General features: G+C 41.7%; 1 protein-coding gene and 1 long non-coding RNA gene across 4 annotated transcripts in view; one reads left to right on the plus strand and one right to left on the minus strand.

The window, feature by feature from the left end:
* LOC101155048 (cell adhesion molecule 2) overlaps positions 1 to 27,230 on the plus strand; it is a 303,842-nt gene that overhangs the window by 265,335 nt on the left and 11,277 nt on the right. For 2 of the 3 annotated variants that reach the window (XM_023962767.1, XM_023962768.1), the window contains 4 exons: positions 11,622 to 11,783; positions 13,240 to 13,330; positions 13,414 to 13,592; positions 18,027 to 18,134. In XM_023962767.1, the coding sequence (XP_023818535.1) occupies positions 11,622 to 11,783; positions 13,240 to 13,330; positions 13,414 to 13,592; positions 18,027 to 18,134 (540 nt within the window). The remainder of the gene's footprint in view (positions 1 to 11,621; positions 11,784 to 13,239; positions 13,331 to 13,413; positions 13,593 to 18,026; positions 18,135 to 27,230) is intronic. The other variant, XM_023962769.1, reaches the window with a different exon arrangement.
* LOC111948677 lies at positions 325 to 3,643 on the minus strand. Its single transcript, XR_002874643.1, has 2 exons — positions 3,413 to 3,643; positions 325 to 856 (listed from the first exon to the last, which is right to left on the minus strand). It is a non-coding gene; the product is annotated as an uncharacterized LOC111948677 (long non-coding RNA).

Consider the following 27,230-nt stretch of genomic DNA (forward strand, 5'->3'; position numbering starts at 1 on the left):
AACTCATCAACGGCTCTGTGCCCCTCAGCAGCCATCACTAGGGATACACATGCATCACCAGTCCAGACCTCGGCACAAAATTATTAATTAAAGTTACATAGAACAAGAAACATAATAAGAAATAAAGAAAATAAACAAATTGAAATCGAACAAAAGAAAAACAATAAAATAAATCTGTAAAGACCAGTTTCAACCACGAGCGGATGCGAATTAGGTTAAGTGTTGGCATAATGCTGATAGAGTTGGCCTGACAGCGATAATTCATTTGACACATGGAATCCAACAGGTGACGAAAAGAAAAAAAGAAAAACAACACACAGAGGACCGGAGTGACTAGTTTTATCAGTACACTCCACCAGAAGTAAACCAATAAAGTGGGGACCCAGACCAGTAGGCGTCAGTCATCTGAGAAGAAATTTGTGATTTAAGGGCCTTGACCTCGCTGATGATGTGAATGAGATCTCCAGAAGAAGAGGGAATAAAAGTACAAGATGAAACCACGAGGAACAGCTGGACCCATGTTAGCTGGTTCGAAGCTCACTGTAGCTGGAAGAGAGCAGCGCTAGAGGAAACACACCAGGGAGCTCCCCTCGCCATGAGTGGTGTCACACTGGGGCGGCTTCGTAGTTGGACTTCAACCAGGGATGTGTCTCAAAATGTCAGTCTCATAGGCTCTCAGCAATTTACAGTGGCTTACGTGAATCCAGAAGGGTCGTACAGCAATTCGTACTGCAGTTGGCATGGTGAGGAGAACCTTGAAGGGTCCTGTCCACCTGGGTGTGACCAATCAGTCCGTTAAATGGTCTTCAGGGTAAAGCAGGTCACCGACAGAGGCCTTCTGGTCAGGATGCAGAGTCTGTGGGGAGGAGAGAGCTGGAGGCAGACTCAATGCGTTCCTTTGTTCTCACAGCTTTCTTCAAACAATCATGTAAATCATCAATGATGTCAGTAGAGCCAGGCATGAGAGTAGAAAAAAAATCAGGAAAAAAATAAAATAAATAAAAATTAAAAAAAAAAATAATAATAATTGTGAAAAAACACATTGAAACTGAAACAGACAAGAACTGCGTCTCATTTCAACAGCACCATGAGCGTTAGGTCGTAAATAAATAAATCATACACGGACACAGTAAAACGGTAAAAACAGGCACGTTGACTAATGGGAAAGTTTGAACGGAAGGGAGTAGAGCACACTGCATGTGATTCTGGAGAATTCGCACAAGAGAATCACAGGTGACATTGTTTCAACTATCAGCCGCACAAGCAGCTGCAGCTTACAGCGAGTGAGTAAAGGTGGGGGGCTGATCAGATAAGGTGGTGAGGTCCAGGGAGAGAAATAATTTTTGCTAGAAACAGAAACTAAATGTCCCAAAAAATTTAACCTGTGCTTGGGCCAGCTGGAGTTTAGTTTTACCGCACTTATTGCCCTGAGAGTTGAAACTTAGAAAGATTAGCAGACATGTCCATTAAAAATAATGTAAGGCGAGTTAGTGAACCAGAGACCCTCAGGAATGCTTTTAAGGGGTCAATCCTGATTTACAAGCAGAAATGCAGGGACCTGATTAGTGGGGTCAGAAGGCTGCAATCAAACTTTTTATGAGCAGGGGAGAGTGAACTAAAAAAAAGGGAAGGCTGCACCAGCCATCCGAGTCTGATCATGTTTATACAAGAGGGAGGTCTGTCCTGCACAAACTGATCCACATCTGCTTTGTAAGAAATGATACTTTCTATTGCTTTTTCTGAACATCTACCCTAGTCCATGTCCTAAACACCAAAATACACAGTAAAACACGTCCTATCATTATTCGGAGAGCAGAGAAAGCTGTTACACCTGCTTACAACGGAGAAATCACCCCTCCTTTCTGCGAGTTCTCATCAGCCTGTCTGCAGGCTCGGGCACGCGCACTCTGATCTGAGAAGCTGCTCCCCCTCCTTCTACTCTGTCCTGCACTCTGAGGCTGCTTAACTTTCTATGAAATCCATAATCTTTAACCCATTTATCCAAATACTTGATTAATGTCTGATCCTTACTTTCCACATACTTCCAAACTTTATGAAAAGTTTTCTGGACCTGATCAATGTGCTTTCTTACTATCTTTGTTAGATTTTACGAATGAGTCCCACCCATCTTTTTGAGGTTTTTGATCGACGATCAGCCACAAACGCTCTCAGGAAATCATCGACCACGTCAAGCTTCTACAAAGCTAGTCTTTGCGGACGTGGCTGTCCTGAGAACCAGCTTCTCATTTTCAATCACAAACCAGAGTTCCCACCCAAGTAACCCGTTTTATGGATTCTCCAGCACTGAATCTAATCAGCAGAAAAAGCTTGGAGAATCAGAAAAGAAAACCTAATTATTTGTCAACTGAGTCGCTATTTCGTTTTAGAACGAGGCATTAATCAAAGCGAGCACACACCACAGAAGCCGTCGCAGAAAGCACAGTCAGACACAGACAGAGACATAAAAAAACGTTACACACACATGAATTCCCCGGAGCTCCGTTTATTCCCAAATGCCGTGCACGACGCGCCTTAACCGAATCTGTCCCTAAGCCGTCCACACAGCCGACAGCACGTTTCAACCGATTCTGTCCCTACGTCGGGACACACAGCTTCCGACGGTTTTCAACCTAATCTATCCCTACGTCGGGGACACACAGCTTCCGACGGGTTTCAACCTAATCTATCCCTACGTCGGGGACACACAGCTTCCGACGGGTTTCAACCTAATCTATCCCTACGTCGGGGACACACAGCTTCCGACGGGTTTCAACCTAATCTATCCCTACGTCGGGGACACACAGCTTCCGACGGGTTTCAACCGAATCTATCCCTACGTCGGGGACACACAGCTTCCGACGGGTTTCAACCGAATCTATCCCTACGTCGGGGACACACAGCTTCCGACGGGTTTCAACCTAATCTATCCCTACGTCGGGGACACACAGCTTCCGACGGGTTTCAACCGAATCTATCCCTACGTCGGGGACACACAGCTTCCGACGGGTTTCAACCGAATCTATCCCTACGTCGGGGACACACAGCTTCCGACGGGTTTCAACCTAATCTATCCCTACGTCGGGGACACACAGCTTCCGACGGGTTTCAACCTAATCTATCCCTACGTCGGGGACACACAGCTTCCGACGGGTTTCAACCTAATCTATCCCTACGTCGGGGACACACAGCTTCCGACGGGTTTCTCTTACGCTACACAAGGAGGACACATGCACCCGCAGCAGGCTGACTGCAGGCGCTCCTGTGGTCAGCGTGCACGCGCAGCACTGTGACTGCACACGGCTCTCTCTGTTCTTCCCCAAGAGATGAGGCACCCACACACAAGACACAGACACAGTCAACATAAAACCCTAACAAGTAAAGAGAGGACAGACTTTCTGTGTGGCGTACTCACTTCAAGCAATGAACGTCGCTATTTGATGAGGGTCCGACGTCACCGGGGGCACCACCGGACCCAAGGGCGAGGGCCGCCGATCCTGAAGGCGGATTGGTCAATGCTGAGGCTGTGATCTCAGACCGCTAGCGGTTTTCAGGCAACCCCCCCCAGGGGTTCCAGCGATGTCCAGGGCGCGCGCCATCCGGCTCGAAGGACCAAATGTGAAGAAACTGGATTCTCTAGAAAGGACTGTATTAAATTTTAGTTCGTAACCCCGTCAGTTTCTTACACACAGAAATAATGAATAATGACTCAGAGACAGTAACTTAGCTTTTGTGGAGGTTTTACTTCGCACAAACACGAAGGGGACAGACATGAACATGGTACATTCAAAGTCCGAACCAACGAGCTCAGGGATGGGCTTTGGTATAAAAACCCTGCATTTGCATATTCAGAAGATCGTCCGATGGGCCTCGTGTGAAAATAACGCCCACAGGTTACTGCTGGAGGGAAGCTCCAAGGCTAAAGTGAAGATAAGTCTGAGGCCTGCTCAGCAGAAAACATGCACAGAAAAGAGGGAGTATGGGAAGAAACTGTTAGAACAATAGTTTGGCTGTGCTTTCTTCAAATGTAATATAATTTTGAGATGACAATACATGCTCAGTGAATTAAGTTTAAACCATTAGTGTAATAAAAGTTAAAGGCAGTTTCTAACTATTCTTCACACTACCCCTGACTTCTCTAAAGCAAATCATGAAAATTTCCCCCCAGAGAAGAAAACTTCATGGGTAATGCAAATATCACGTTGAACGATAGCTGTCAGATCCACTTCTGCTCTCGGTAGGATTTTGGATATGGGTGGTGTTTGGCCGTCCCCAGATTCAATCCTCTCTTCCGCTGCCTCCACCTTTTGTATCCGGGCTTAAGTCCAGACAGCTCAGCCTTTAGTCAGACATTAATTTCCAGCTTCCGGATAAGCGAGGAGATAAGACCAGATCAATGATGTCCCTCCACGCGGGTCGGAACTCACATCAGTGTTATCTTGGATTTTAATTACTGGCTCATTTAAATGGGATCTGTGTTGCTGGAGCTTGTTGGGGTTTGCAGAGAACGGCTCCTTGGCTCAGACACTCTCACAAGTTGGTTCTATCGAGCCAAAGGTTTCACAGAATGTTCTCTTAAAACACTCCAGGAACATTTCCATCAACATGTTTTTGATTGTATTGCACTTTTGGTAAATTTTTTACCTCGTTGAAAAGAGAATCCCAGTTAATTTAATGATAGCACATCTTTATTTACAAAGACAATTAGCCGCTTCCTGGATTTGCATAATTTGTTTCGAACAACTTGTTCTTCAGGAAAAAAAATAAAAAGAGTGATTGACACCCACATTTCCACATAATCTTCTCTCTTGGCTACTCCACTAATGCATATCTGCCATTAATTTTCTAGCGCTTATTGGTTTTTTATGTCAAAGTCAGTCCAACGTCAAGGATGTGAATGTAGCTGCTTGGCGTGCAAAAACGAAGCGGTGTCAGCAGTAAACTGTGTGGTCATTCCCGAACAGAACAGACGCTAACATACAGTAGGCATTGGAGAACGCGGGCGGGTGTGGAGCGCTCCAAGTGTTCATCATTCTGACGGGATCAGTGTGTGTTAAGTGTGAAATGTCATCTGATGGTGGGGCAGCCATGCTGGGAATAGATGACATATTGGTGTGGGATCTGGGGGAACGGAGGAGATTATATTACCAGCAAGTCCACTGGAGCAGCCCCCGTCACCCATCCCCATGAAGTGAACAGACACCCCATGCTAAGCGCCTGTGTGTCTTTGTTGCGCGTCTGCCTGAACGGAGCAGACGGCGCAGACCAGCCCGAGTATGAGGCCATAACCCGTGTGCGACGGAATGCGATATTCTTATTTGTCAGCCCCCCTGTCCTCCGAGATTCCCCTATTGTCCCCGCTCGGTGATCATATTTCTGTCTCAGTTACACACACTAACCCAGGGAGAACTTCTCCAATATCGCCACGCTCAGGAGTTGTTTACACACCGCTGAACCAGGGAGGAGCTGTGCGGCTACCGCCCAGATGAAATGAATATTTGTTGAAAATGAGGGACGCTGGCATTACAATACGCTTTGACCTAAACTGTGGAGGTTATTGCTTCATTATAGTTAGGATGGGAAAATTTTACCATAAAAAGAAAATCATAATAACAGAACGGAAAACACTAATAGACTTAATATAAGCACCTTTCACTATTGTAAACATATTTAGCTTCATGAAACATGGGCAGAATTGAATGTGTGTATAGGATAGTATATTAGCACAACATATGAAGAATTTTTCCGATAACTGTAGTATAGGGAACATGCTAACAAGTCAACTAAGCTCTTTATATAACTTTAAACATCCTCTGTGTCACTTTTAAACAACTCTGCCAAATATGCAGCTTCTTCTTCTTTGTTGCTGTCAGAAATAAATATACGCATACTGAAAGTGCCATCTAGTGGCTGTTAGTGGGAAATAACAGACACATGAGCCTATTTATTTTTCTGAAATCATGCACGTAAGTTGCACCTGAGTAAAGGTTACAACCTCGGCCAAACGATGCAAAAACATGTACTCCAAAAAATACGGTTAGTTTTAGAATCACATGTGCGAGTCACTTAGGCTAACAGTTCTTCAGTTTGTTTCAACGCCAGCATTACTTTTTGATGCCCTCCAAAAAAACACGTCTAAGCCGCTTTGTTTCTTCTTCTGTTGTTTTTTTCCTGATTCTTCAGCTCATCCATGCCCCCGCTGGTAAAGGATGGAAATGCAGCTCTTTAACCCGGTAAAACTGAAGATCTTGCCAGCGACTCCTACATAACCCCCGCTCTCTGACGTAACTTCACTCTTTAACTGTTTAAGCAGCTAACCTAATTCCAGAAGATTCTGTCCGCGACAGAATCAATCGGTTTACGTTGATTGCATAATCTATTCACCACTGTAAAGTAAAATGTCATATTAGCACAAAGTTGCTTTTCTTAGCTATAAAATCCACTGGAATCACAATAATTGTGTAAACTACTAAAGAGTGACAATCGTAAGAACTCCAGTATAATAGTGTTAAAGTCTTTTTAAAGTTGTGCTGAACATCAGACAGGGATCACTGTCACAGAGAGTGAATAAGATCAGAATGAAGGACAGATTATGGTTTTGGAGGCGAACAACAGGATCCGAATGTCGATGACATTCCCGACATCGGTGCACACACAAAAAAAGAAAAAAAATTAGAAACCAAGACAGAAGATTTTAGGTCCAGATGCCGTGGCTCAACTTCAAGACGTCTCCTGGACAAATGAGAACCTACATACAAAAAATTAGAACCAAGGTTTTGAAATTCAAAGAAGTTTTCTAGTTAAAAGTAAAAGACCTTTTCTGCCACTTTACCCATGTTTAATACCTCGCTCTGCTCACATTTAAAAAAAAAGAGTCTGCGTTGGGATACATTTATACGGCCTGCCCCCCTCCCCCAGGGAAGAAGCAGATCAATGACCATTAAAGATGTAATTTCAAGATGGCTCCTGCAAGTCACAGTGGCATGAATAAAAGATGCTCAAGTCACACTCCCAAAAATACATATTTAACCTTTCTATCCTGTTACACACGCATCACAAAAAAAGAAAAAGAAAAGCATGCATGCCACATACATCAATACAGAAACCTAAGATTGTATTTTGGGATTCGGACAGTATCACTGTTGGTGCATAATGTATGAGTTACATTTTTGTCCAAACCACAAGTTGGTCTGAATATAGAGCGCGCCGAATGGAGTAACTGCTGCATCATCTCCTCTGTGTTTGATTAATCACAGTCATAGGCAGGTGCATCCAAGTTATGCTTAGCCTCTGGCGGTGCGGAACGGTGCCGCTTTGCCTTCAGCACAAAAGCTGGGGGTAAGTAGAGTTCAACGGCCCGGCACCTGTGCCCATTAACAGCAACATTGCAGAGGTCGGCCACCTGTCCGTGTTTAAACACCGAAGAGCGCTGAGCCCGAGTATTCATCTCATTTCAGAGCGGAAAGTTGCTTTGAATCCTAACAGTTTCACTCAGAGGGGAAGTAAGGACTAAGTTCCAGCAAGCACCGATAAAAAAAAGTCCTCAGAAAGACTGCAGTACGGTCAAATTAAGCACAAGTTCCAGTGAACGGCTGTAAATTTGCTGCAGACTTACATTATTATTTAAAGTTTTAATATACCGCCACATCAAACATTTATACATTCCTTGCATTTAAGCAAGACATAAAAAGATCTTATAACCAGTATCGAATCATTAATACTGTGTGTACATGTTTTTGTATACTTGACCACAAATGGACATCTAACAAACCTTTGCTGTCGGATTTTACCTTTTGACCAATTCTAATCAGTGATGTAAAACTAAGGTCTGAGACACACACTTTGTCCGTTTGTGTGTTTGTGTGTGTGCATGAGTGGATGTATATGTTTTATTATACTTGTGAGGACCTCAAATAGATATCTCACTACACTTTGCTGTGGAATTTTACCTCTTGACCGCCAATTACCATTTTTGTATCCAAGACCTAAAACTAAGGTCTGAGACACACACACTTTGTCCGTGTGTGTGCATGTGTACATGTTCTTATATACTTGTGAGGACCACCAATAGATATTTAACAAAACTTTGCTGTAGGATTTTACCTTTTGACTGCCGATAACCAGTTCTAAAACTAATTTCTAATACACACACACCGTGTCCATGTGTGTACATGTCTTTATCTTTTCCTATACTTGGGAGGACCACAAATAGACATCTGACAGAACTTTGTTGTAAGATTCTACCTTTTGTCAGTCTATGACCATTTGTAATTGAAGCCTAAAAACTTCAGATAATTAAAAAATGATATTTACCTTATGTGTACCAATAAAAATATATGTCATGTTTGGTCCCTTTAAGTATGTAAATACATGAACAGATACACACATATATGCACTTTTATCTAGCTACCCACATTGGGAAATTGTATTGACTTCAATCAATTTTATGAATTTAATGTTTATTTAGTCCCACCGTTTTAACTTCATGAAAAATATACATTTTACTTCTGATGAACCAGTCAAATATGCTTTAAAGGTCGACTGTGCTTATGAGGGATAGTAAATGTGAATGTGTTCGATCCCTTTAAGTAAATCTTTCTGTAAATAATCACCTCCGGGAAGCGTAGCCCCAACCCAAAGAGCCTAAACTCCAGATGATAGAGTTTAAAATGATAACAAGCAGAAAAAAATGTCTCTCTTTTAGCACAAACAAGGCCAAAGCTTTTATTCGTTGACTTTTATTTTATTACATTTTTCACGGTTTTCGATTTAAACACTGTCAATCTTTAAGTTATTTAAATCCCACTGAATGTTCTTTTCCTTTTTAGGTCGTAATTCATGTTTAGAACATTTTTGATTGTGTTTTTTTTGATTATTTTTGTTAGTCTCAAGCAGTAATTACTGCAAAATACCTTAACATTGCCTTATATAAAATGATAAATCAAGGTCCAAGCTTTGCTAAAAAGTCAAAATTAGCTCCCTTGTGTTGCTGCTCTGGTTTAAATATTGCACTGTATTGAACTATTTGCACTTATTGCACAACAGTTGTGTTATTATGCCCTAATGAGGTTACACACAACTAAACCTCCTTTAAACAGGTCTTACAGCTTTTTTTTTTTAAAACAAATGACTGATATATTAAGGTCATAACAAGAGCCACCGACTGTGGCTTTTTTATTGCAGTTTAAGACAAACTTTAATTCAATAAAGGAGGTAAACAAATCCATCAGGAAGAAGAAAAACAGACTTTAAAGGATTTTTTATGTGCAGAAGTTAAGAATATAGTCAAATTTGGGGGGGGGGGGGGGGGGGGGGGATTGAATGTTGTTGACATGTTATTTTTCATGAATAAAAAAATAATCCGTTGTGTAGCTAATTATGAAATAAGTGATGAAAGATCAATATAAGACTTTGCATGTATGTTATGGTCTTTGGAGGCTAACCTCAGGAAATACAGGATTTCATATTTACCCTACAAAGAGTGTGAGAACTCTTTGTAGGCTAATATCAGGCTCCAGTGGAATCACTCCATGTCCTTCTAGAAACCTGGTGTGTAATGTCCCCAAAAGATTTCATTTGAGTTCATATCATCGTTGCAGATCTCATCAAAAAAAACTGTTTAATAAAAAGTAGCAGGACTCTCTTTATGAAAAAAAAAGAACATTTCTAACCATCCAATAGATGACTAGAAACCCCTGGTCATCTCGGACTGCTAAAGAAATGTGTCATCTGTTCCCTCATGAACAGCTTCTCCATTAACGGAGGCTGGGAATGAAGACAGCAACCTCCACAGCTTAATTAATAACTCTTTGGGCGCTACGCTTGGGAAGCAATGTGTGACTTAATCAAAGAAGCGCACATTCCTAATTATTCATTGACCAACAATTTGATACTGTGGGAAAACTTAAGGACTTAACTGGTAAAGTGGAACATTATCTACAGTGGTTCTCCCTTCTGATTGGGGAGGAAGGATCGGCCTGTATCATTTGGGAAGTACTCTACTGGAAAACGGCTATGAACACATCAGGCGTGTTCAAGAACCTGCTTTTGGCCCGTCCAATCTGGACTTCTTGCCCGTCACACTTTATACAACACTACCAAATCTGAGTCCCTGATTGGTCAAAGTTCAGTCTAGTTTAACTCGCAACGGGCGTTTTATGGCTGCACGTTTTATGTAGAGCCAAAAAAACTGTCTTAAAAATGAGCGTAGCTACACGTGAGCGTTAGCATGAAACTCTCATTTACAGGCGTTTCATAGACTTTTAATAGGAAGTGTGTTACGGGGAGCGGATGAGGGAGTACCCAGGCGCAGAGAGGAGAGGAGGCAGAAGTTCCAGGTGGAGAAGGAATTTAATAACTTAAACTAAGGAAACCAAAAACCACTGCTAAAGCAGGCAAACCACAACTCGAAACTCGAAACACTTATCACGCAAAACTGGGGAAGAGGAGGATATGGACCAGCACAGGAGGAAGGGAAAGCCAAGACTTAAATACATACAAGGGAACAAGACACAGGTGGAAACACTCAGGACTGATGGGGAAAGGTATAACTAGAGACAACAACAAAACAGGAAATGCTACAAAATAAAAACAGGAAGTAACTCAAAACATTCATTCATTCATGCCAGAACAAAAAGGAAACAAACCACAAGGGCAAAGAAAAAGAAACCGTAACAAAGTGGCCGCTTGAACGCGTGATGTGAACGTAACAGTAAAACTGATTCACCACAAGAGACCTTCAGCTCTTATCTGTTTGCTCAACTTCTGCACTGGACAAGTTAAAAAAACAAACAAAAAAGTTCCCACACTGGAACTGCACCCAAATAAAATGACCAACTCAGACATTTATGCTAGCCATAGCTGTTGAGGAGTTAAAGTGAAGTGAAAAAGGGGACAAAGATTTGAAGGCTTTTACTCTTCTGTGCCTATGAGCCGTCAAAAGCAGGGTGAGGCAGCAAAAAAACAAAAAATGTTTGAAAATCCGTTTAGCACTTCCTTTCACCCTGCAAAATATTTGCTCCTCTTTGTCCCATTGGTTGGATGTTGCTCACTCTGCAAAACTGTCAGTCATAAAACTCTTGGGGGTGGGTTCTTAGCGTCAGGGGGTAGAAGTGGACAGACAGTGTTGGAAGACATGATGGAAACCGTTGAGTCAACAGAAGAGGACACACATTTCCATAAGGAACACGTTTGAATTTAGCGCGTTATCTCCAGAGCTGCACTGAAGCCGTCATCCGATTAGGGACCGTCTTTTTTGTAGTGCTGCATTTCTGAACACCAGTCTGGCTCATTTATGTCGGCTGAAGATCCGACTCAGAGACGGAAGATGTTCAAAGCTGCTTGTTGGAGAAACCCGGGAATAAACGACATGGAAATGCTTCCATGAGTGTGTAGTCTGGAGGATGATGGTCATTTATAATACATAACGCAGAAATAGCTTCCAAAGCTTCTCTTTTGGAGAACATTTGTTTGTTAAAAGGGATTTTTGACCTAAAAATGTCTGTTCCATTATGTAACTGAGTTTCTCAGACCCATTTGGAGTAACACATAAACATTACTCTGGAGTATTTTAGTGGCGTCCCTGCCGATAATGTGCTGTAATCATCTGAAACTCTCGTCCAAAGGTGCTAAAGAGGTGAACGCAGAAGGGAAGACGTTCAAAGTGCAGAGTTCCCTGCAGCTCCATGTGGACAGGAACGACGACGGCGTGGCGTACACCTGCAGAGTGGACCACGTGGCGTTAGCGCTGGCACCGCAGCAGGCCACCGAAGTACTGGAGGTCCAGTGTGAGTTTACACACCCAAACACAACATCTGTGAAGAGACACGGAAGAAAGTAGACAGAGGCTGTAACACTTTTAACACCTGAGCTTAAGCTCCAGGGTTGACGATCCTTGAATTATTATAACTCTTCGACCATTTACGTAACTAATGGAAGTCCAACGGATTCCGTAGCTGTGGCGATATGCAGCGTGTTACGGTAGTAAAGTACAATTTAGATGTTGCATATCTACGCTTTTCTCAGCTTCAGAATCCCTTGGAATTAGTTTAAAGCGCTGATGGGCTGCACGGTGGCGCAGTGGTTAGAGCTCTTGCCTCACAGCAAGAAGGCCCCCGGTTCAAGGGGGCCCCGGCTGGGGGACATGAAAAACACAACATCAATGGGGGACCTTTCTGTGTGGAGTTTGCATGTTCTCCCCGTGCATGCGTGGGTTTTCTCCGGGATCTCCGGCTTCCTCCCACCATCCAAAAACATGCTACATAGGTTGATTGGCAACTCTAAATTGTCCATAGGTGTGGGTGTGAGAGTGAATGGATGTGTGATTGAGGATATTCCACCCTGCGACAGACTGGCGACCAGTCCAGGGTACCCCTTGCCTACGCCCAAGTGGCCGGGATAGGCTCCGGCAACCCCGTGACCCCGAAAGGGATAAAACGGTTAAGAAAATGAATGAATGAATGAATGAATAAAGCGCTGATGAGCAACACTTAACAGTAGTAAAGTGTTTACACAATCAACGTAAACCGACTGATTCTGACGTGAAAAAAAGTGGCTTTGCGCCGATATGCAACACTTAATTGTTGTAAAAATTACGTAAATGGAATGAAGGCTTGAAGAGTTACTGAAGATTGAAAGGCTGATGAGCAACACTTTAGAGTAGTTAATATTTTACGCAATCAACGTGAACTGACTGAAAAGTGGCTTAGCGTTGATACGCAAAAAGCCACAGTTGTAAAGAATTGCGTTAATTGGGTGAATGGTTGAATAGTCCTGGAAGTTCGAAGAGCGTGTGTTACGTGTCACCAGCGACATTTCATGTTTTAAGGGGTTAACCCTTTAACGCCAGAACATTAGCTCCAGTGTTGATGTGTTACCCTTCAACAGCAATTAACGTCATTCCACCGGATTCTGAAGTGGAGAAAAGCAGCTTTGTGCCGATGTGCAGCACTTTAATGTAGTGAAGTGTTAACGCAATCAACGAAAAAGCAACTGATTCTAATGTGGAGAAACAGCTCTGTGCCGATATGCAACGCTTTACGGTAGTAAGGTAATTTAGTTGGAATTATGTTAATTGTGTAAACGGTCGAGGGCCACAGTAGTTTGAAATAGCGTGTGCTATTTGTTGCTGCCAGTGACACCTCTGATAATGAAAGGGTTCATTGGAGCCTCATGGATATTTAGTGTGAGCAAAAAATACAAATTTGTCCATCGTTCTCTTACCTGGACTCTCAACCCCCTCAGATGCCCCTCGTGTGGAGATCATTCACTCCCTTGAAGTCCCTCAAGAGGGCCAGTATTTAAAGTTGGAGTGTGTATCCAAAGGAAACCCATCGTAAGTCAACTGAAGTCTAAACTGACGACTCCATCCTCAGTTTACCATGGTTTGGTTATCGCTCATGAACTGTTCAACTCCAGGCCAGATCCAGTGATGTGGACGAAAGACGGAGTTGAACTTCCAGACCTGGACAGGATGATCGTTGACGGAAGAGAGCTCACCTTCACTTCGCTCAACAAGACGGACAATGGCACCTACCGCTGTGAAGCCAGCAACCACCTGGGCAGGAGCAGCGCTGAGTACGTGCTCTATGTCTACGGTGAGTTCAGAGGAGTGGCTGTTTGGAGGATTCATATCATTTTTTTTACCTTTGCAGCGCGTTCAAAGGGATCAAAAGGCTGATTTAAAAAAAAAACTTGTGCTACGTACACACTGGGCACGTGTGGCGCATTCGAGAACAGACTGAACGTTGGTGTTCACACTACTCACTACTTGATACCAGCGTTTGTAGTCACAGTTGAAAAAATTTCGCCTCATCGGTTTTACAGCTCTATTACGAGATATGAAAGACTTAGAATTCTGTAGGGCGGCATATAATGAACTATTGCCGCTCTACAGAAAGGATGTCCTAGAAAACGCAAATATTAATTTCTCTTTCATGATCAATTTTCAAATGCTTGGTACCTCCGTGTTTTGAAAAAGGACACTAGCCAAACATCACTACCAAAGCCAAGTCCCTGATTGCTCAAAGTTCAACTGGTTGAACTTTAGTCGAGCATTTTGTACGTACAGCCTCAAACAGACGCTTTAACACAAGAGTTTTGAATGCAAAAACCCAAAACGTGCATATACGTGTGTTTACATAGACTTTTCATGTGAACGTAGCATGAGATCCCAGAAATGTATCATCGTCATCACACTACAGCAAAAACCAACGCCTCCAAATCTGCATATTGCATCAGCCAAAGACTGATAAGAGCAATCATCTCTCCCAGGAAAGATACTGCCCTTAGGTGACACAGCTGCCACCAACGCTTATCCTTAAATAAACCTGCGCCCCAGAACCCACATACATAGCATAAAGAGGGAAACATATGAGAGAGGCAAAAATGTACTGCTGCTCTGTTAGGAATATCAGGAGAAGTAATTTTCCTAGTAACGCCAAAGGAGGTGAAGTATAAAGGAACTCACTGTCAGGGAAAACAGATCGCTCCTTCTCCCTTCCGTTCCTCCTCTCAAGTAATAATGCTTTCCTAAAAGAGGAGGGCTTAAACCTTTAATGGCCTCCTGCTTTACCAACTGTAGACTCTTGGCTCAGATGGGCACTTCAAAATAAAACCTAATTGATTCGATCAATACAATCATATTTATGTGTTCACCTTGAGGAGAGATTCAGCTGTTCTTTTAGCTGAAAAACAAACCCTTATGAAAAGCAGGTTTAAGCTGCCTTCAGGTACTGTGCTCAAACTTGGAAAACACATAAATCTTGCATGTTCTCGCTAACAAACAGTAATGAAGGCTGCAGAAAGATACTTGTTGGGAAAATGCAGTAAAAATACAATTTTCACCAGAAATCAAATAAACTGCAGCAGTTCTGATACACTAAAGGGAAAATAGCCAAGCAAACTGAACATTTTTTCATTTGAAATGATTAAACAATTCTTTATGGTATGGCGGCACATCTTTGAATGTTCCCCATTGTGTGTAATTTAAGTTATTACCAATGTATTTCATACACACACAAACGTAAATAACACAAATCTAATTGTTTTTGTCACGTCATTAAAGACCCACTCCGATGAAAATTGTGTAGTTGGTTATTTTAACATGTTATTGTAGCATTTTCTTTTAAAATGGAGGACATATATAAGTAAAATTAGTTTTAAAATTCCATTTTGGAGAATTTCTTTGTTGAAATTATTGTGAATCAGCAGCAGATGACAAAGTACCATTAAAGTAGACTATATTTGTGACATGAAATAGTCAGGATAGGATAGATCCAATATTGCTTGCTATTTTTATTGCAATAGCAATGTTAGGTGTGAGGGGCTGTAAGCTAGCAAAAGAGCTAGTAAACAGAGAGCTCTTAATAACATGGAGAGGAAGGGGGGGGGCAAGGTAGCTCCGCGCTAACAGTCTTACCCACAACTTAGAGGCATATTTCTAATGAACTATTGCCGCTCTACTGAAATTATGTCCTAGAAAAGAATATTTTTGCGATTTTGGCTAAAAAGGGCATAATGAGAATTAAAAGACCACCGAGAATAGATCAAAAGATGATCGGAGAGGGTCTTTAAACGACAAAAGATTATTCGAGAAGTTGTTAATGAAATGTAAATGACAATTGTCATGGAAATATAGCGTAATAGCCTCTAAATACATAGAATTGATATAACAGGTGACTTGATCTATAGCTTGTAGTCTTTAGTTTCAAATTAAAGTGGCAGTTGTGATCTAAGTAGAAAGAAAACTTAACATTGTTTTTGGTGACTACTAAATCACATGTTTTCTGACTCATAATGTTTACAGTTCAGTGCAAATACTGTACAGATTTTCTCTAAAAAAGTAAACATTTGAGTGAAAATCTTTCTGATCTAAGCTGACAGTAAATATTATATACTTCATATAATATAAATATTATACACTTCATATAATATTTACATCTTTCATCCTGAAATATAAATGCTGTCTATACCCTTCATCGTGACATGTAGCTTTTACAGGCAGAGTTCACGCGCAGGTAAGCAAAGAAATGAAGAAAAGAAACAGAGTGGGATGTCCTAGCTACTGTCAGAACAAATGATCCCATGATTTTGCACTTATTCACCCTCTTTATACACCATTTCCTCCATTTCACTGATTAAATCATTTCCTTTTAACTAACTAACTAGTAATTGTAGAGCTGTTTTAATTAGTGTACCTTTCACACATTCCATTATATTCCTTACAAATATTTTAAATGCCAGCTAAAGCTAACAGCGGAATTAACCACTGCACAAAATGATGGCGGGATATTAAATTGGCAAATTCTGCCTGGAAAAAAAAAAGGCTCTTGGGTGTAGGAGGGTCAAAGAGTCCTATTCAGATTCACGCCGTGTTCGCCTGAAATGGCACTGAGTCTGTTTCTCCCCTTCATTAGTGATTAGCACACCTTTTAGCCTTTTACAACTGCCTCCATAATTCTTAAAAAATACCTTTTTAATGGTTCCGCTCGAACGGGGAGACGTTTTCTCTCGCCCTCATTTCCTACAGACATGCAGTTTGCTCCCTTATGAGTCACGCTGAAATGTCATGAAGACACAGAGGACGGTTGGCTGAGAAATACTACCAAAGCCAATTAAAAGCCTTTAGCTCGCCATAAAATGCAGAATGACACAAACATTAAAGCCAATGCTGTAATGTAACCTCATTAAGTTGGTCACACATTGTTTCAGTCCTTGTTTTTCATTCTTTCCCTCTAACGTTTAACAATGAAAACACTTCCCTGCCGTAAAAGACTTCAGCGATTAAGTCTGAATTTTTCTCAAACTCAACAATTTTACTTGCGAACAGGAAGAATAGTTTAACCACGTCTACATACATCTGGCTGAGTTGAATGTTCAGTAAATTTAGATATATATGAAATAGATGAAGGTAATCTCATCTTCTTTTGTCCAAAAATTTAGCCTTAACTTATCTTTAAAAAAAAAAAGAAAATGTGTTCAGACGTCCCCACTTATTTCTCAGTGTCACAGAACTAAAAATATGTTGTACTGATTTACATTTCTTTAATTGTTAAATATATTAAATTAGGGTAAAAGGTTATTTCAAGTCCAATGAACCCTCGTTTATTGCAGGAGTTATGTTCTAAAAATAAGCATGTGATAGATGACAGCTGTGAAGCAGGATTATACACTTTTTACACGTATTATTAGACAAACATTAACATTCCATTACTTTTCTTTCCAGTTTAAACTTTGAAAATATAAATCTTTGTTGAAAAATAAGTCCAGTTTTATTAAATGTCAACAAAGATCTACTCGTGATTGAAGGTTAATGTAGATTTGGCAGTCTGATTGATCATGTGTGTGTATATATATATATATATATATATATATATATATATATATATATATATATATATATATATATATATATATATATATATATATATATACCTTAGTAATCAGTGTGACGTTTAATGTTAGTTAGCTAGACTTGTAAGCAAGCGTTGGATAGTTACCAAAAAAAAAAAAAGTTCCGTTATTTTATGTAATTTTTAAATTAGTATGAAACAAAGTAAGAGCAAACATTATTTCTAGTGGCAACAATTTATTTTATTTTATTTTTCTAAGTGCAATGAATGACCTCCCTAATTTTTTCTAATTGTTTATGTCTGCCACCATTTGGCTACCTTTAAAGATAGTTAAAACCAAAAAAAATGTGTAGGCCAATTTTTTTTAAAACAAAGATTATATTATTCTAATCTTTGTGTATTTAGATTTAAGAAGAAATTTCATCAATTAAAATATATGTATCATTTACTTGTGATGAAACGAGCTGGAGACGGAGCTTCAATGTTGTCAAAGAAACTGAACTGTCAATAAAGTTTTTGAATTTTCAATGCTGGCAAAAAAGGCAGAATTTCTTTCTGCTGCTTACTTTACTTTAATTGAATTTAAATCGATTTGTTATTTTTGGTTCAGTTTTCACCCTTCTGTGTCAATTATTTTCTTCATTTGTTATATTTATGTTTGTCTGTGCCCTCCACCAGACGTCCCCACCACCTTGCCTCCATCCACCACTCCCCTCCTACATCCTATCCCTCCAGATTCTACTGCACAGTTAAGCACCCACGCCTCAGACCCCACAGACAGCAGAGGTACAGTAACCATCAATGTAGAGCCGCGAGCCCCCTCAGCATGCTACTCCGCCTTCACTATCTTTTTCTTTTGTGTCTCCTTATTTCTTAGCCCCTATAAATCCCTCCTCAAGTACTGAGTTCAATTTTTCTTTGTACTTAGTATCTATCTGTGCATGTTTATCATCAAAAGCATTAGCATTTATTTTACAGAACATTATTCATAGTTTTCATGCTACTTTGACAACTTTTTAAAGAAGTTTTCATTTCTTTTTCTTTGGTTTTTCAATAAAACGGGAAGTTGAAGTGACCTAGGTGAAAATAAAAGCTGTACATCACAGTTAAAAAAAGAAGACTTCAAAAATGAAGATCTAAAAAATACTAAACTGAGTGGTTTTACTTTGCTGGTTCATCTTTGAGCTGAAGCTTTCCTTCATTGGACCTCACACGCTCTCCCCGGGAGAATATGGTTTTTTTTCTTGATCTGCCAGGTTTCATCAACAATCCAAAAACTTGCATGTCAGGGTAAATGGAGATCCAAAGTCATTACCAGGAGTGGGAGCTGGCTGCAGTGGTTGTTAGTTTCGCCTATTCCATGTTGCTGTGGGCGTCCGCTCAACTTCTCCACCGGAAACTTTACTGTGAATTTGTTTGGCTAGTCCAACAGGGAGGAGACCAGAAAGTCTGATGCTATGTTCAAACTTGGCTTGGAAATGTGGCCACTTCCAATGAAAAGTCTATGTAAACGCGTGTATATGCGTGTTTCGGGCTTCTGCATTCAAAAACTCTTGGGTTCATGGGTCGCTACACAAGTTTGCTCTACATTCAAAATACATGGTCATTATATGAAAGTTAAAGCAGTTCAACTTTAACCAATCAGGGACTCGGTTTCAGGGATTTGGTAGTGATGGATGGTTAATGTCCTTTTTTAATTCACAGAAGTGCCAACTGTTTTCTTAATTTTATTTATTTTTTTCCTATCTTTTTCTGTCCAACAGCGAAGCAAACAGATGAGAGCTGAAAGCCTTCTGTATTGGACATATTTTACTTTTACAACAGGGGTTATTTGTAAATAATGTATTTGTAAATATTATTTTGTTGGACCGGACGGTAAAAGAAAAGGAGGAACAGATAGGGGGGGTTAGAGGGGTGATTATAGAAGCGAGGGTAAGATCATGAAACGGCAGACAGCAACAAGTTGCTGGAGCTTTATAATCACAACTCACAGGTTAAGATGCATAAAAAATCTAAAAGGAGGGGGGGGGGGGCTTTCCACACACACACACTCAAACGTTTCAAACACACCTGTTGGCTCCAAAAGTGTTCACTCACAAACAAGTCTACTACCACTAAGATTCACACACGCGTACTTATGCATTCAGACTAACACATGTGAAACATTTCATTCAGTCACGCAAACTCTTTGTGCAAAGGTGAGATAGCACCTGTGCTTCTGGGGTGGATGGTGGAATGTAAAAAGAGGGAGAGAACCCAGCCGTCCCCCAACCAAGGCCCCACCGCAGCAGCAGGGGCAGCCAGGGCCCCCCAACACCCGCACAGTACAGCAGATAGATATAGACCGCCTGCCGGGCATCTTCATCCGCCACCCCGGGCAGGGCCGGCGGGACAGCCACAGCGACCCCAAACGCCAGAGAGCAGAGGGGCGAAGGGGGCAGAGAGTGCAAGCCCCAGCCCGACCCGTAGAGCAGCCTCCCCACCACGCTCAGGGGGGCACCCCAAGCCCCAGACAGGCGGCCCACCACCACCCAGCATTGGGCCCAGGCCTCCCCAGCCCAGGGGCCCCATCGCCTGAAGCGCCGACCCCCCAGACCCTACACACCCCACCCCACACAAGGAGAGAGGACCGAAGAAAGCGCTGCCCCTGGGAGCAAGCCCAAGCACCGCCCCTGGGAGAACTCTGGTCAGGCCTCGATGGGACCGAGGAAGCTGACCAGCCGTGGCAACCACCGATTGCCTAAGTGGAGACCCCAACCCATCAAACCTCAAGGGCCCCATATCGATAGAGGACCAACTCGCTCCCCCAAGCAGCCACCTCCAGGACGGGAAATGGAACTAGCGTGAAAAGCTTGCAATGCATTGTGGTGCACTGCGTTGCGTTGTGTTGCTGATGGCCGGTCTTCAGAGGTGATGCAAACATTCCAATTGATTCATAAACGTTCTATTTTTTGTGTCGTGACATCGCTGTGGAAATCAGCCTTTAGATTACAGGCATCCAAAAACCACTGGATGTTGCATTTTCCGGCTTCTCCCCAACTGTTTTTCCAAGGACACGGATAGAATTGAACCTTTTGGCACACCCCAAAGGTCAAATTCCTGCTTTGCAGTCTCACCAATACCTGTTCCTGTGTCTGCTTAAAGCATTTCCACACCAAGATGCACATGAAAGCAAACAAGTGTGAAGCCCCAAAACCCAAAGGATGTTTTTGTTTTAATATTAAAGTCTTCAGCCTGCAGACAGGAAATTAAGGCTGCGGCTTCTGTGCGAAAAAGGAACTCGGCTGTCCCAGCAGAGGGTAGTTTGAAAAAGAGAACGGGGGCACGGAGAGATTCCCTAAATCAGTTTCCAAATGTGATTTTGGCACAGCTGCATGACAACAAATGGTTTAAATCAAGAGCTTTTGTTTTGGATTTTGGGGATTTTGTCATTTATGAAATCCAGTCTCGCCTTTATAGCAGCTTTTTTTTTATTTTTTACAATAAACTAATATTTAATTTATCTGGAGTCGTGAAGAAAACTACTTAGATAACTTAGAGAAGAGTTATTTTATTGTAGACCCACAACATCATCCATCAGACATGACAACATTAGCCGGATGAAGGAGAGCCGTTCCTCCAGGAAGCAGCGCTTCAGCACCAACAAATCCTACTTTCCGTCAGATTTAAGCGCTCAGATGCGTCTCAATGTGGATGCTACTGATGAGAAAAAATCTGATTTTTTTTCAAATAATCATTTTGTGCCAAAGGCCTTTAGCTCCTTTCATCGCAATATATTTCACCAAATAAAAGACACAATCAAAATCATGGCATTTTTCCTTTTACTGACACGGTGCTAATATTAATGGACGATAAAATTATGATCCATTCAATGAAAATATTTGTTGCTGCATGCCATAACATCAGTTATACAGCGCCTTGGGAAACTAGCGTTTCCTAGACTTTCAATAAAAAGTCTATTGGAACGCGTAAAAATGTGTGTTTCAGGCTACTGCGTCCATGGGTAGCTAGGCAAGTTTTTACGACCGTTAATCGGGTCTACAAAGGAAGCATGCAGCCATTGAACACACATTGCAAGTTACACCAAGTCGAGCTTTTACCAATCACTAACTCAGATGTGCTACTGAAGTTTGGATGTCGTCCAGTTTATCTTTTGGAAGCACTCACCGTTTGTTGTTGGTGTCCGGACGGAATTCTGCAAAGCCAAGTCTCATCTCAACTCAAATATGGCAGGGGTGTCAAACTCATTTTCACTGAGGGCCACATCAGCATAGTGGTTGTCTTCAAAGGGCCAGATACAACTTATACATTTAATTAAATGTAATGAAAAATAAATGTTACTACTCCCTAATGTTAAATAACTCATTTATTTATTTATCATAACTTTTTAAATTGACAGTTGCATAGAAAACATGTGTTTGCTTGTTACTCTAGCATAAATCCTTTTAAATTTTAAATTTTAAAACCCGCGATCAAACTGTCTAAGTGAATAAAAAAAATAACATAAAACTGAACTAGAAAGAATATATATTACACGTGTTTTATTTTACAAAAAAAGGCTACACGCAGCCTTCCATCCAACTGATGCTTTGATGACAACAATTTGCCTGCCTACACATAAGACCTGCAAACATTGAATAATTACAACAGGAGCTACACATAAATAATATGTAATTAACAAAAGAAAAAGAAAAATTCAAGAAATTAAAAACTTTTATGCTCTCGTGGGCCATATAAAATGACATGGCGGGCCACATTTGACCCCGGGCCTTGAGTTTGACACATGTGAATTATGGGATTAGAGCTGTGAAGGAAAAACTCTGGAGCAAGATTCACGAAATCTGTACCCCATCTACATTTTGCACCAAGCCTCTTCAGCCCGTAGGTGGTGGACGTGCGCTAGTTAACAGTAGTAAAAGAAAAAACAGAGGAAGCCCCTCCTGTCTCGTCTCAAGCTTGCGTTCAACAATGTGCATTTTTGCTACGGTCACAAATACAACTGTCACCGCCCAATGGGGAGGTATGCTAGAATCTGTCGCCGCCTGTTTTTTTAGAAAATCTCAGTCAGGTGGGGATTATGTTGGTACGAATTCAGGCGTCCACAGAGCGGTGGCAGCCGGAACGCCAGCCAGCCAGCAGCAGCTCTGAATGGACGATGTGTAAATGTCTCCGGATGGCGGCCGTCTATATTGTTTGCCCCTGGTCGATAGTGGTATATAAAAAGTGGCACACATTATAATTTTTAGGCAACATGCCTCCCATGAAACCCAGCCTTCTATCAGTCAATTATTGGACTGCTGCCTCTCTGTCTCTGGACTGGCACCATGAAACCTCCAAATGTGCCCGGGCAGCCACTCCCCTTTGTCAAAAAGTCATCTGGTTGCTGTAAAATGTTACTTTTTGCTTAAAACCCAAGCGAGCGTCCCGCAGCGTTTAAAAACGCGACTGCCGCCTCCCGATTACAAATGCCAACTCACGGCCACCTGCCGATTTGGCTGAGAAACTTGCATTTAGGTAGCCCCGTGGTGGCATTTTGGAATATGGAAGCAGTCACGTCACATGCCCAGCATGACCCCAATTCTTCCTGTTTTTGACCTACGAACTCCAGTTATTGTGCAGATACGCCAAGTATTTTTCTTTTTCAGTTGATATGACCTGGACTGATGCACAACTGCAGATGGTGATTCACTTTATTAATGAGGTACTGGCAGGTAGCAACAGTCACACTGTTCCAATAGCCCAGCCTGCCTTAATGGCTATAATAACTCTTTCACTAAGTATCACTGGTCTTCTTTCCACACTTATGCATTCTTTCATCCTCCACCACTGAGTTCTCTGGAATTTGCCAAATGTCTTTTTTTTTTCTTGGCTTGGAAATAATTGTTGACCTTGTTGGGCTGAAAAAAGGTTGAAGCGTGCACAAGAGTTTCTTTGGCGGTTGAAGTATCAGCCGTTCACCTCTCATAATCTGCTTTTGTGTGGCCAAGTGCAGCCCTTGACGCCTGTTACCACTGCGGGAGAAGGGCCCGCTGCGGTGGAGCCCACAATTATTCATGCCCGCTGTCCGCGCCTATAGAGGGGAACCAGGAAAAAAAGAAATGGGACCTATTCATCTTTTGGTGGAGTGAAAGTTTGCTTTTTCTGAGGCCCAGTAGTTGTTCCTCAAGAGGAGATAAAAGGTGCAGAAGCAAAGAGAATCAAAGTTTCCACAAAGCTGGATAGATGTTGCCCATTTTTCTCAGTTCTCATTCACATTTAATGCTGGACTAAGAGGTTACCATGGTAGCTGATCCACCATCATATACTTTATGGGTATTGTGTTTTTGTTTTTTTTTAATATTTAAGACAAAAAAACTACAGGAACAGCCACAGGGCAAACTACAGCCCACCCCCTGGGTTAATCAGCTAATTCTGTAGTGTCCCAGTAAGTGTGAGTGTGTGTGTGTGTGTGTGGGGGGGGGGGGGGGGTGATTGTGTGCCCCGCCTTTGCCAAACAGTAGCTGGGATAGGCTCCAGCAACCCTGTGACCCCCAATGGGCTTAAGTGTGTTAAGAAAATGGATGGATGGATGGATGGATGGATGGTTTTTACAGAAAATATTTAGAGCAAATTTAAAAAGACAATCTTAGTTAAAGCTGGTTTATTTCAATGTTTATAAGACTTTTCCATCAAAACTTTTAATTGTCTTTATAACAAAAGACTTTTTTTCTGTCAGAATTACAAATGACAAGCAGACAAAATAATAAAGAGCGTTTTGTTTGAAACTCTTTTTTTAAATCCAGAAGGCAAATCCTCCTTTTCACTGAAAGGAGTGTTTGGTCTCAGAAAGCGATCTTAACTCGACATTTACCTTCAACCTCACTGAGGACGAGCTCTGACCTTTTTTCAAAACTCAATCAGGGAAAGGAACAGTTTTCCTCCCTGGGAGGGATTTGGTAATTCCTTGATTTCATTGCCATCGATTTTTGTTTTAAAAGCGAAGACAGGGGTTAGCCGGTGTGATGAGCAAAGGACATATTTCCTCGGTTAGTCGCTGCGTTTAACGGCGAAATTGTTAAATATTGAACAGCACTGACCGCATTTGTTCCTTCTTTTTTTTCCCCCCGCTCTGTGAAAGCCGAGGCGCAGAGGAGGAGCGAACGGAACGCAAAGGTCCCTCCACTTATTGTTCGGCCTTTTTTATTGATGAGCCGCCACATTAACTGGCTTTGGGTGAAGAGTTATGGCAACAATTTGGAACAAAGCGTTGAGCAGAAGCAGAAATCATTACATCCTGAGGATATGAATTACGCGGAGCAGCAATTCTTTTCATTAAATCCCGGAGGCAAAGGACGCTTCTAGCTGTCCTTACGTGCAGAATGCAACTTTTTCATCTAAAAAAGACTCCAAATTGCTCTTTTTATTTGGGTTACAATGATGACATCATGCTCTAAAATGAAATGATATGGGAGGAGAGCTGCTATCTTTCTGTCTCCTTTGCTCTTTTTGGAGAACTTATAGATTTTTTCAGCAGCTTTGATAGATATTTGTGACCTAATGAATGCACATGATGAATCATCTAGCCGTGCAAATGATTCCCCGCTGACCGCCATTTCTTTATTCTGAGAGGGAATTTAAAATTTAAAAAAAAGAAGAAGAGGATTGAATATTCAGGATAGTGTCCACATGTGGGCTAATACTGAATGATTAGCTGAGGTAATTTGTTTTTGGAATCTAATTAATCCACTTTGACCCAGCAAGCTGTAACGCGCAAAGACAAACACAAACGTACCCACTCAGGGCGGCGTGTGCTCGCTCGTAATTGTCTTTTTTAGGCGCCTCTCGGTGGGCCGGCGTGTCTCTCAGGCCTCGTGTGAACTCTAAAAGCAGCTCAGTGAAGAGAAGTGGGAATCTCCAGAAAGAGAAGTTTAATTTTTGTCTCTCCGAAACAGCATTTCTGTAGGTGATTGATGCAAATTAGTGTTGTTTTTCTTTTACTTATTTTTAACATGAAGGATTTTGCGTTTGTCTTAGATTTCTTTTTAAAATTGTCATGGTTTTAAGGGTGTGTTCGGACTGGAAAAGTGCGGCGTTGGTCCAGACTGAGTCCGCTTAATTTGGGCCGAATCGAGTCCGGAACCTTGCGTTTGGTTTGAGGTCAGACTGGCTTCAGACGGACATTTCTGTTTTTGAACCAAAAGCACATGACTAAAGATCACTTCAGTCATTGGCCAGGATTTACGAGGGCGGGGCAAAGCGATGTTAGGTTGGGGGTGGGAGGGGCTGTAAGCTAACGGGTGAGAGTTTAAACAAAGTAGTTGTGGGTGTCAGGGAGTTGTGGAGCTAGCCAGTGAAGGTACCATAAGCATTTGGCCTGCAATAACCGTTCGGGGTCCTTACGACTGAGGATAACGTCACACTACGGTAGCCCCACTTGGACAAACTAGCATGGAGATCTGCTCGGGCTCTACCTATTTTCATTTCACATTTCCTTTTGTAACCTAAAGTTCTTTTCCTTCATAAGTTGTGTCTGACATTATTCTCTGTAGTGTTTATTGAGAGATTTTTTACCCACTTTGTAAAAAGATCTGTGGCTGTTAGAATCAACCTGCTGCTCCACACTAGAGAACCGTGTCTCTGAGCAGAGCAGCTGGAGTCTAGTAGCTTCGTGTTTGCAGGCAGGGAAGGTGCTTTGTTAGAGTGTGCGGTCCAGAGAAGGGTTCTGACTGCAGTCCGTTTGGCTGCAATGCACTTAATAATAATAATAAAAATAATAAAAACATGTTTAGAGGATAATCTCGCTCTGTGTCGGAGCTCTGTTTGTTTACAACGGACCGCATAATATCTTCTTTTACGCTAGTATCATGACAAATCACTATCTGATCTGTCATCGGACCAACGGACAGCCAATCACATAATGTGACGTCAGCACTAGTCGAAGGAACCCGAACGGTTGGTGCAGGCTGAATGGTTATGGTTCCTACAGCGGTTGTGGGTTCTGCTCACAACTCCGAAGCAAATTATTAATGAACATCTGCACTGTACAGAAACTATGTCCTAAAACAACATAGATTTTTGGATTTTGCCGAAAAACAGCTTCATCATTATTAAAGACCAATGGGACTGCTTTCAAAATCAATCAAAAGACAGTTGGAGTGGGACTTGAAAGATGTCGGTCCATCCCTTGTCTTCATGTGTTTTGGCCTTGATCATCTTAGGATTTGTCAAAAAAAAAAACCTGTTTGGAAATTTGTGATCCTTTACCTTTGACAATGAGTCCAGCTAAATAAAACAATAAGTACTAAATATTTCCAAAATATCACACGATAGGAGGTTTTAGGACCTCAAAACTGAAATAAAAAGTGTTGTTTCGCCCAAATTTTCAAAAATATGGTGAAGTGTGTCTCAGAGCTGGAATATAGCAGAAAAACTGCAGGTATGGAGAAAGAAGATAAAGCAGTTATAACCAACTGCAGACTCCAGTTAAGCGAGTAACCAGTGAAGTTTCATGAGTTATAGTGGTATTTACTTTGGTTGACTGGCTTCATCTATGAACAATCTGCGGCTGTTTCAGCATGAAAAAAAGAAAAGAAAAGGGCTTGAAGGCATCAGAGGAGACCCAGCTGTGGGTGAGTGGGAAGCAGGTCCGTCTGGATTGGACAATATAATCATGACGTCTAGTTTGATCCCTGAATTTACACATGGAGGACAATGAGACACGGATCTAAACTTTCGTTTGTCCAAAAACTAGAGGAAAATCATCAAGCAGAAAGTCGAGTAATCAGTTTTGATGATCTAAATCAAAGCAGCGCTAATGTTTCTTTAGCAGCAAACAAAGTTCTCCGATGAGAGGAATTTCATTTGGTTCCCAGATATCTTGTGATGTGGCTTCCTCTACTCCAA

This window comes from Oryzias latipes, chromosome 14, assembly GCF_002234675.1.
Source record: "Oryzias latipes chromosome 14, ASM223467v1".
Classification (NCBI taxonomy): Eukaryota; Metazoa; Chordata; class Actinopteri; order Beloniformes; family Adrianichthyidae; genus Oryzias; species Oryzias latipes.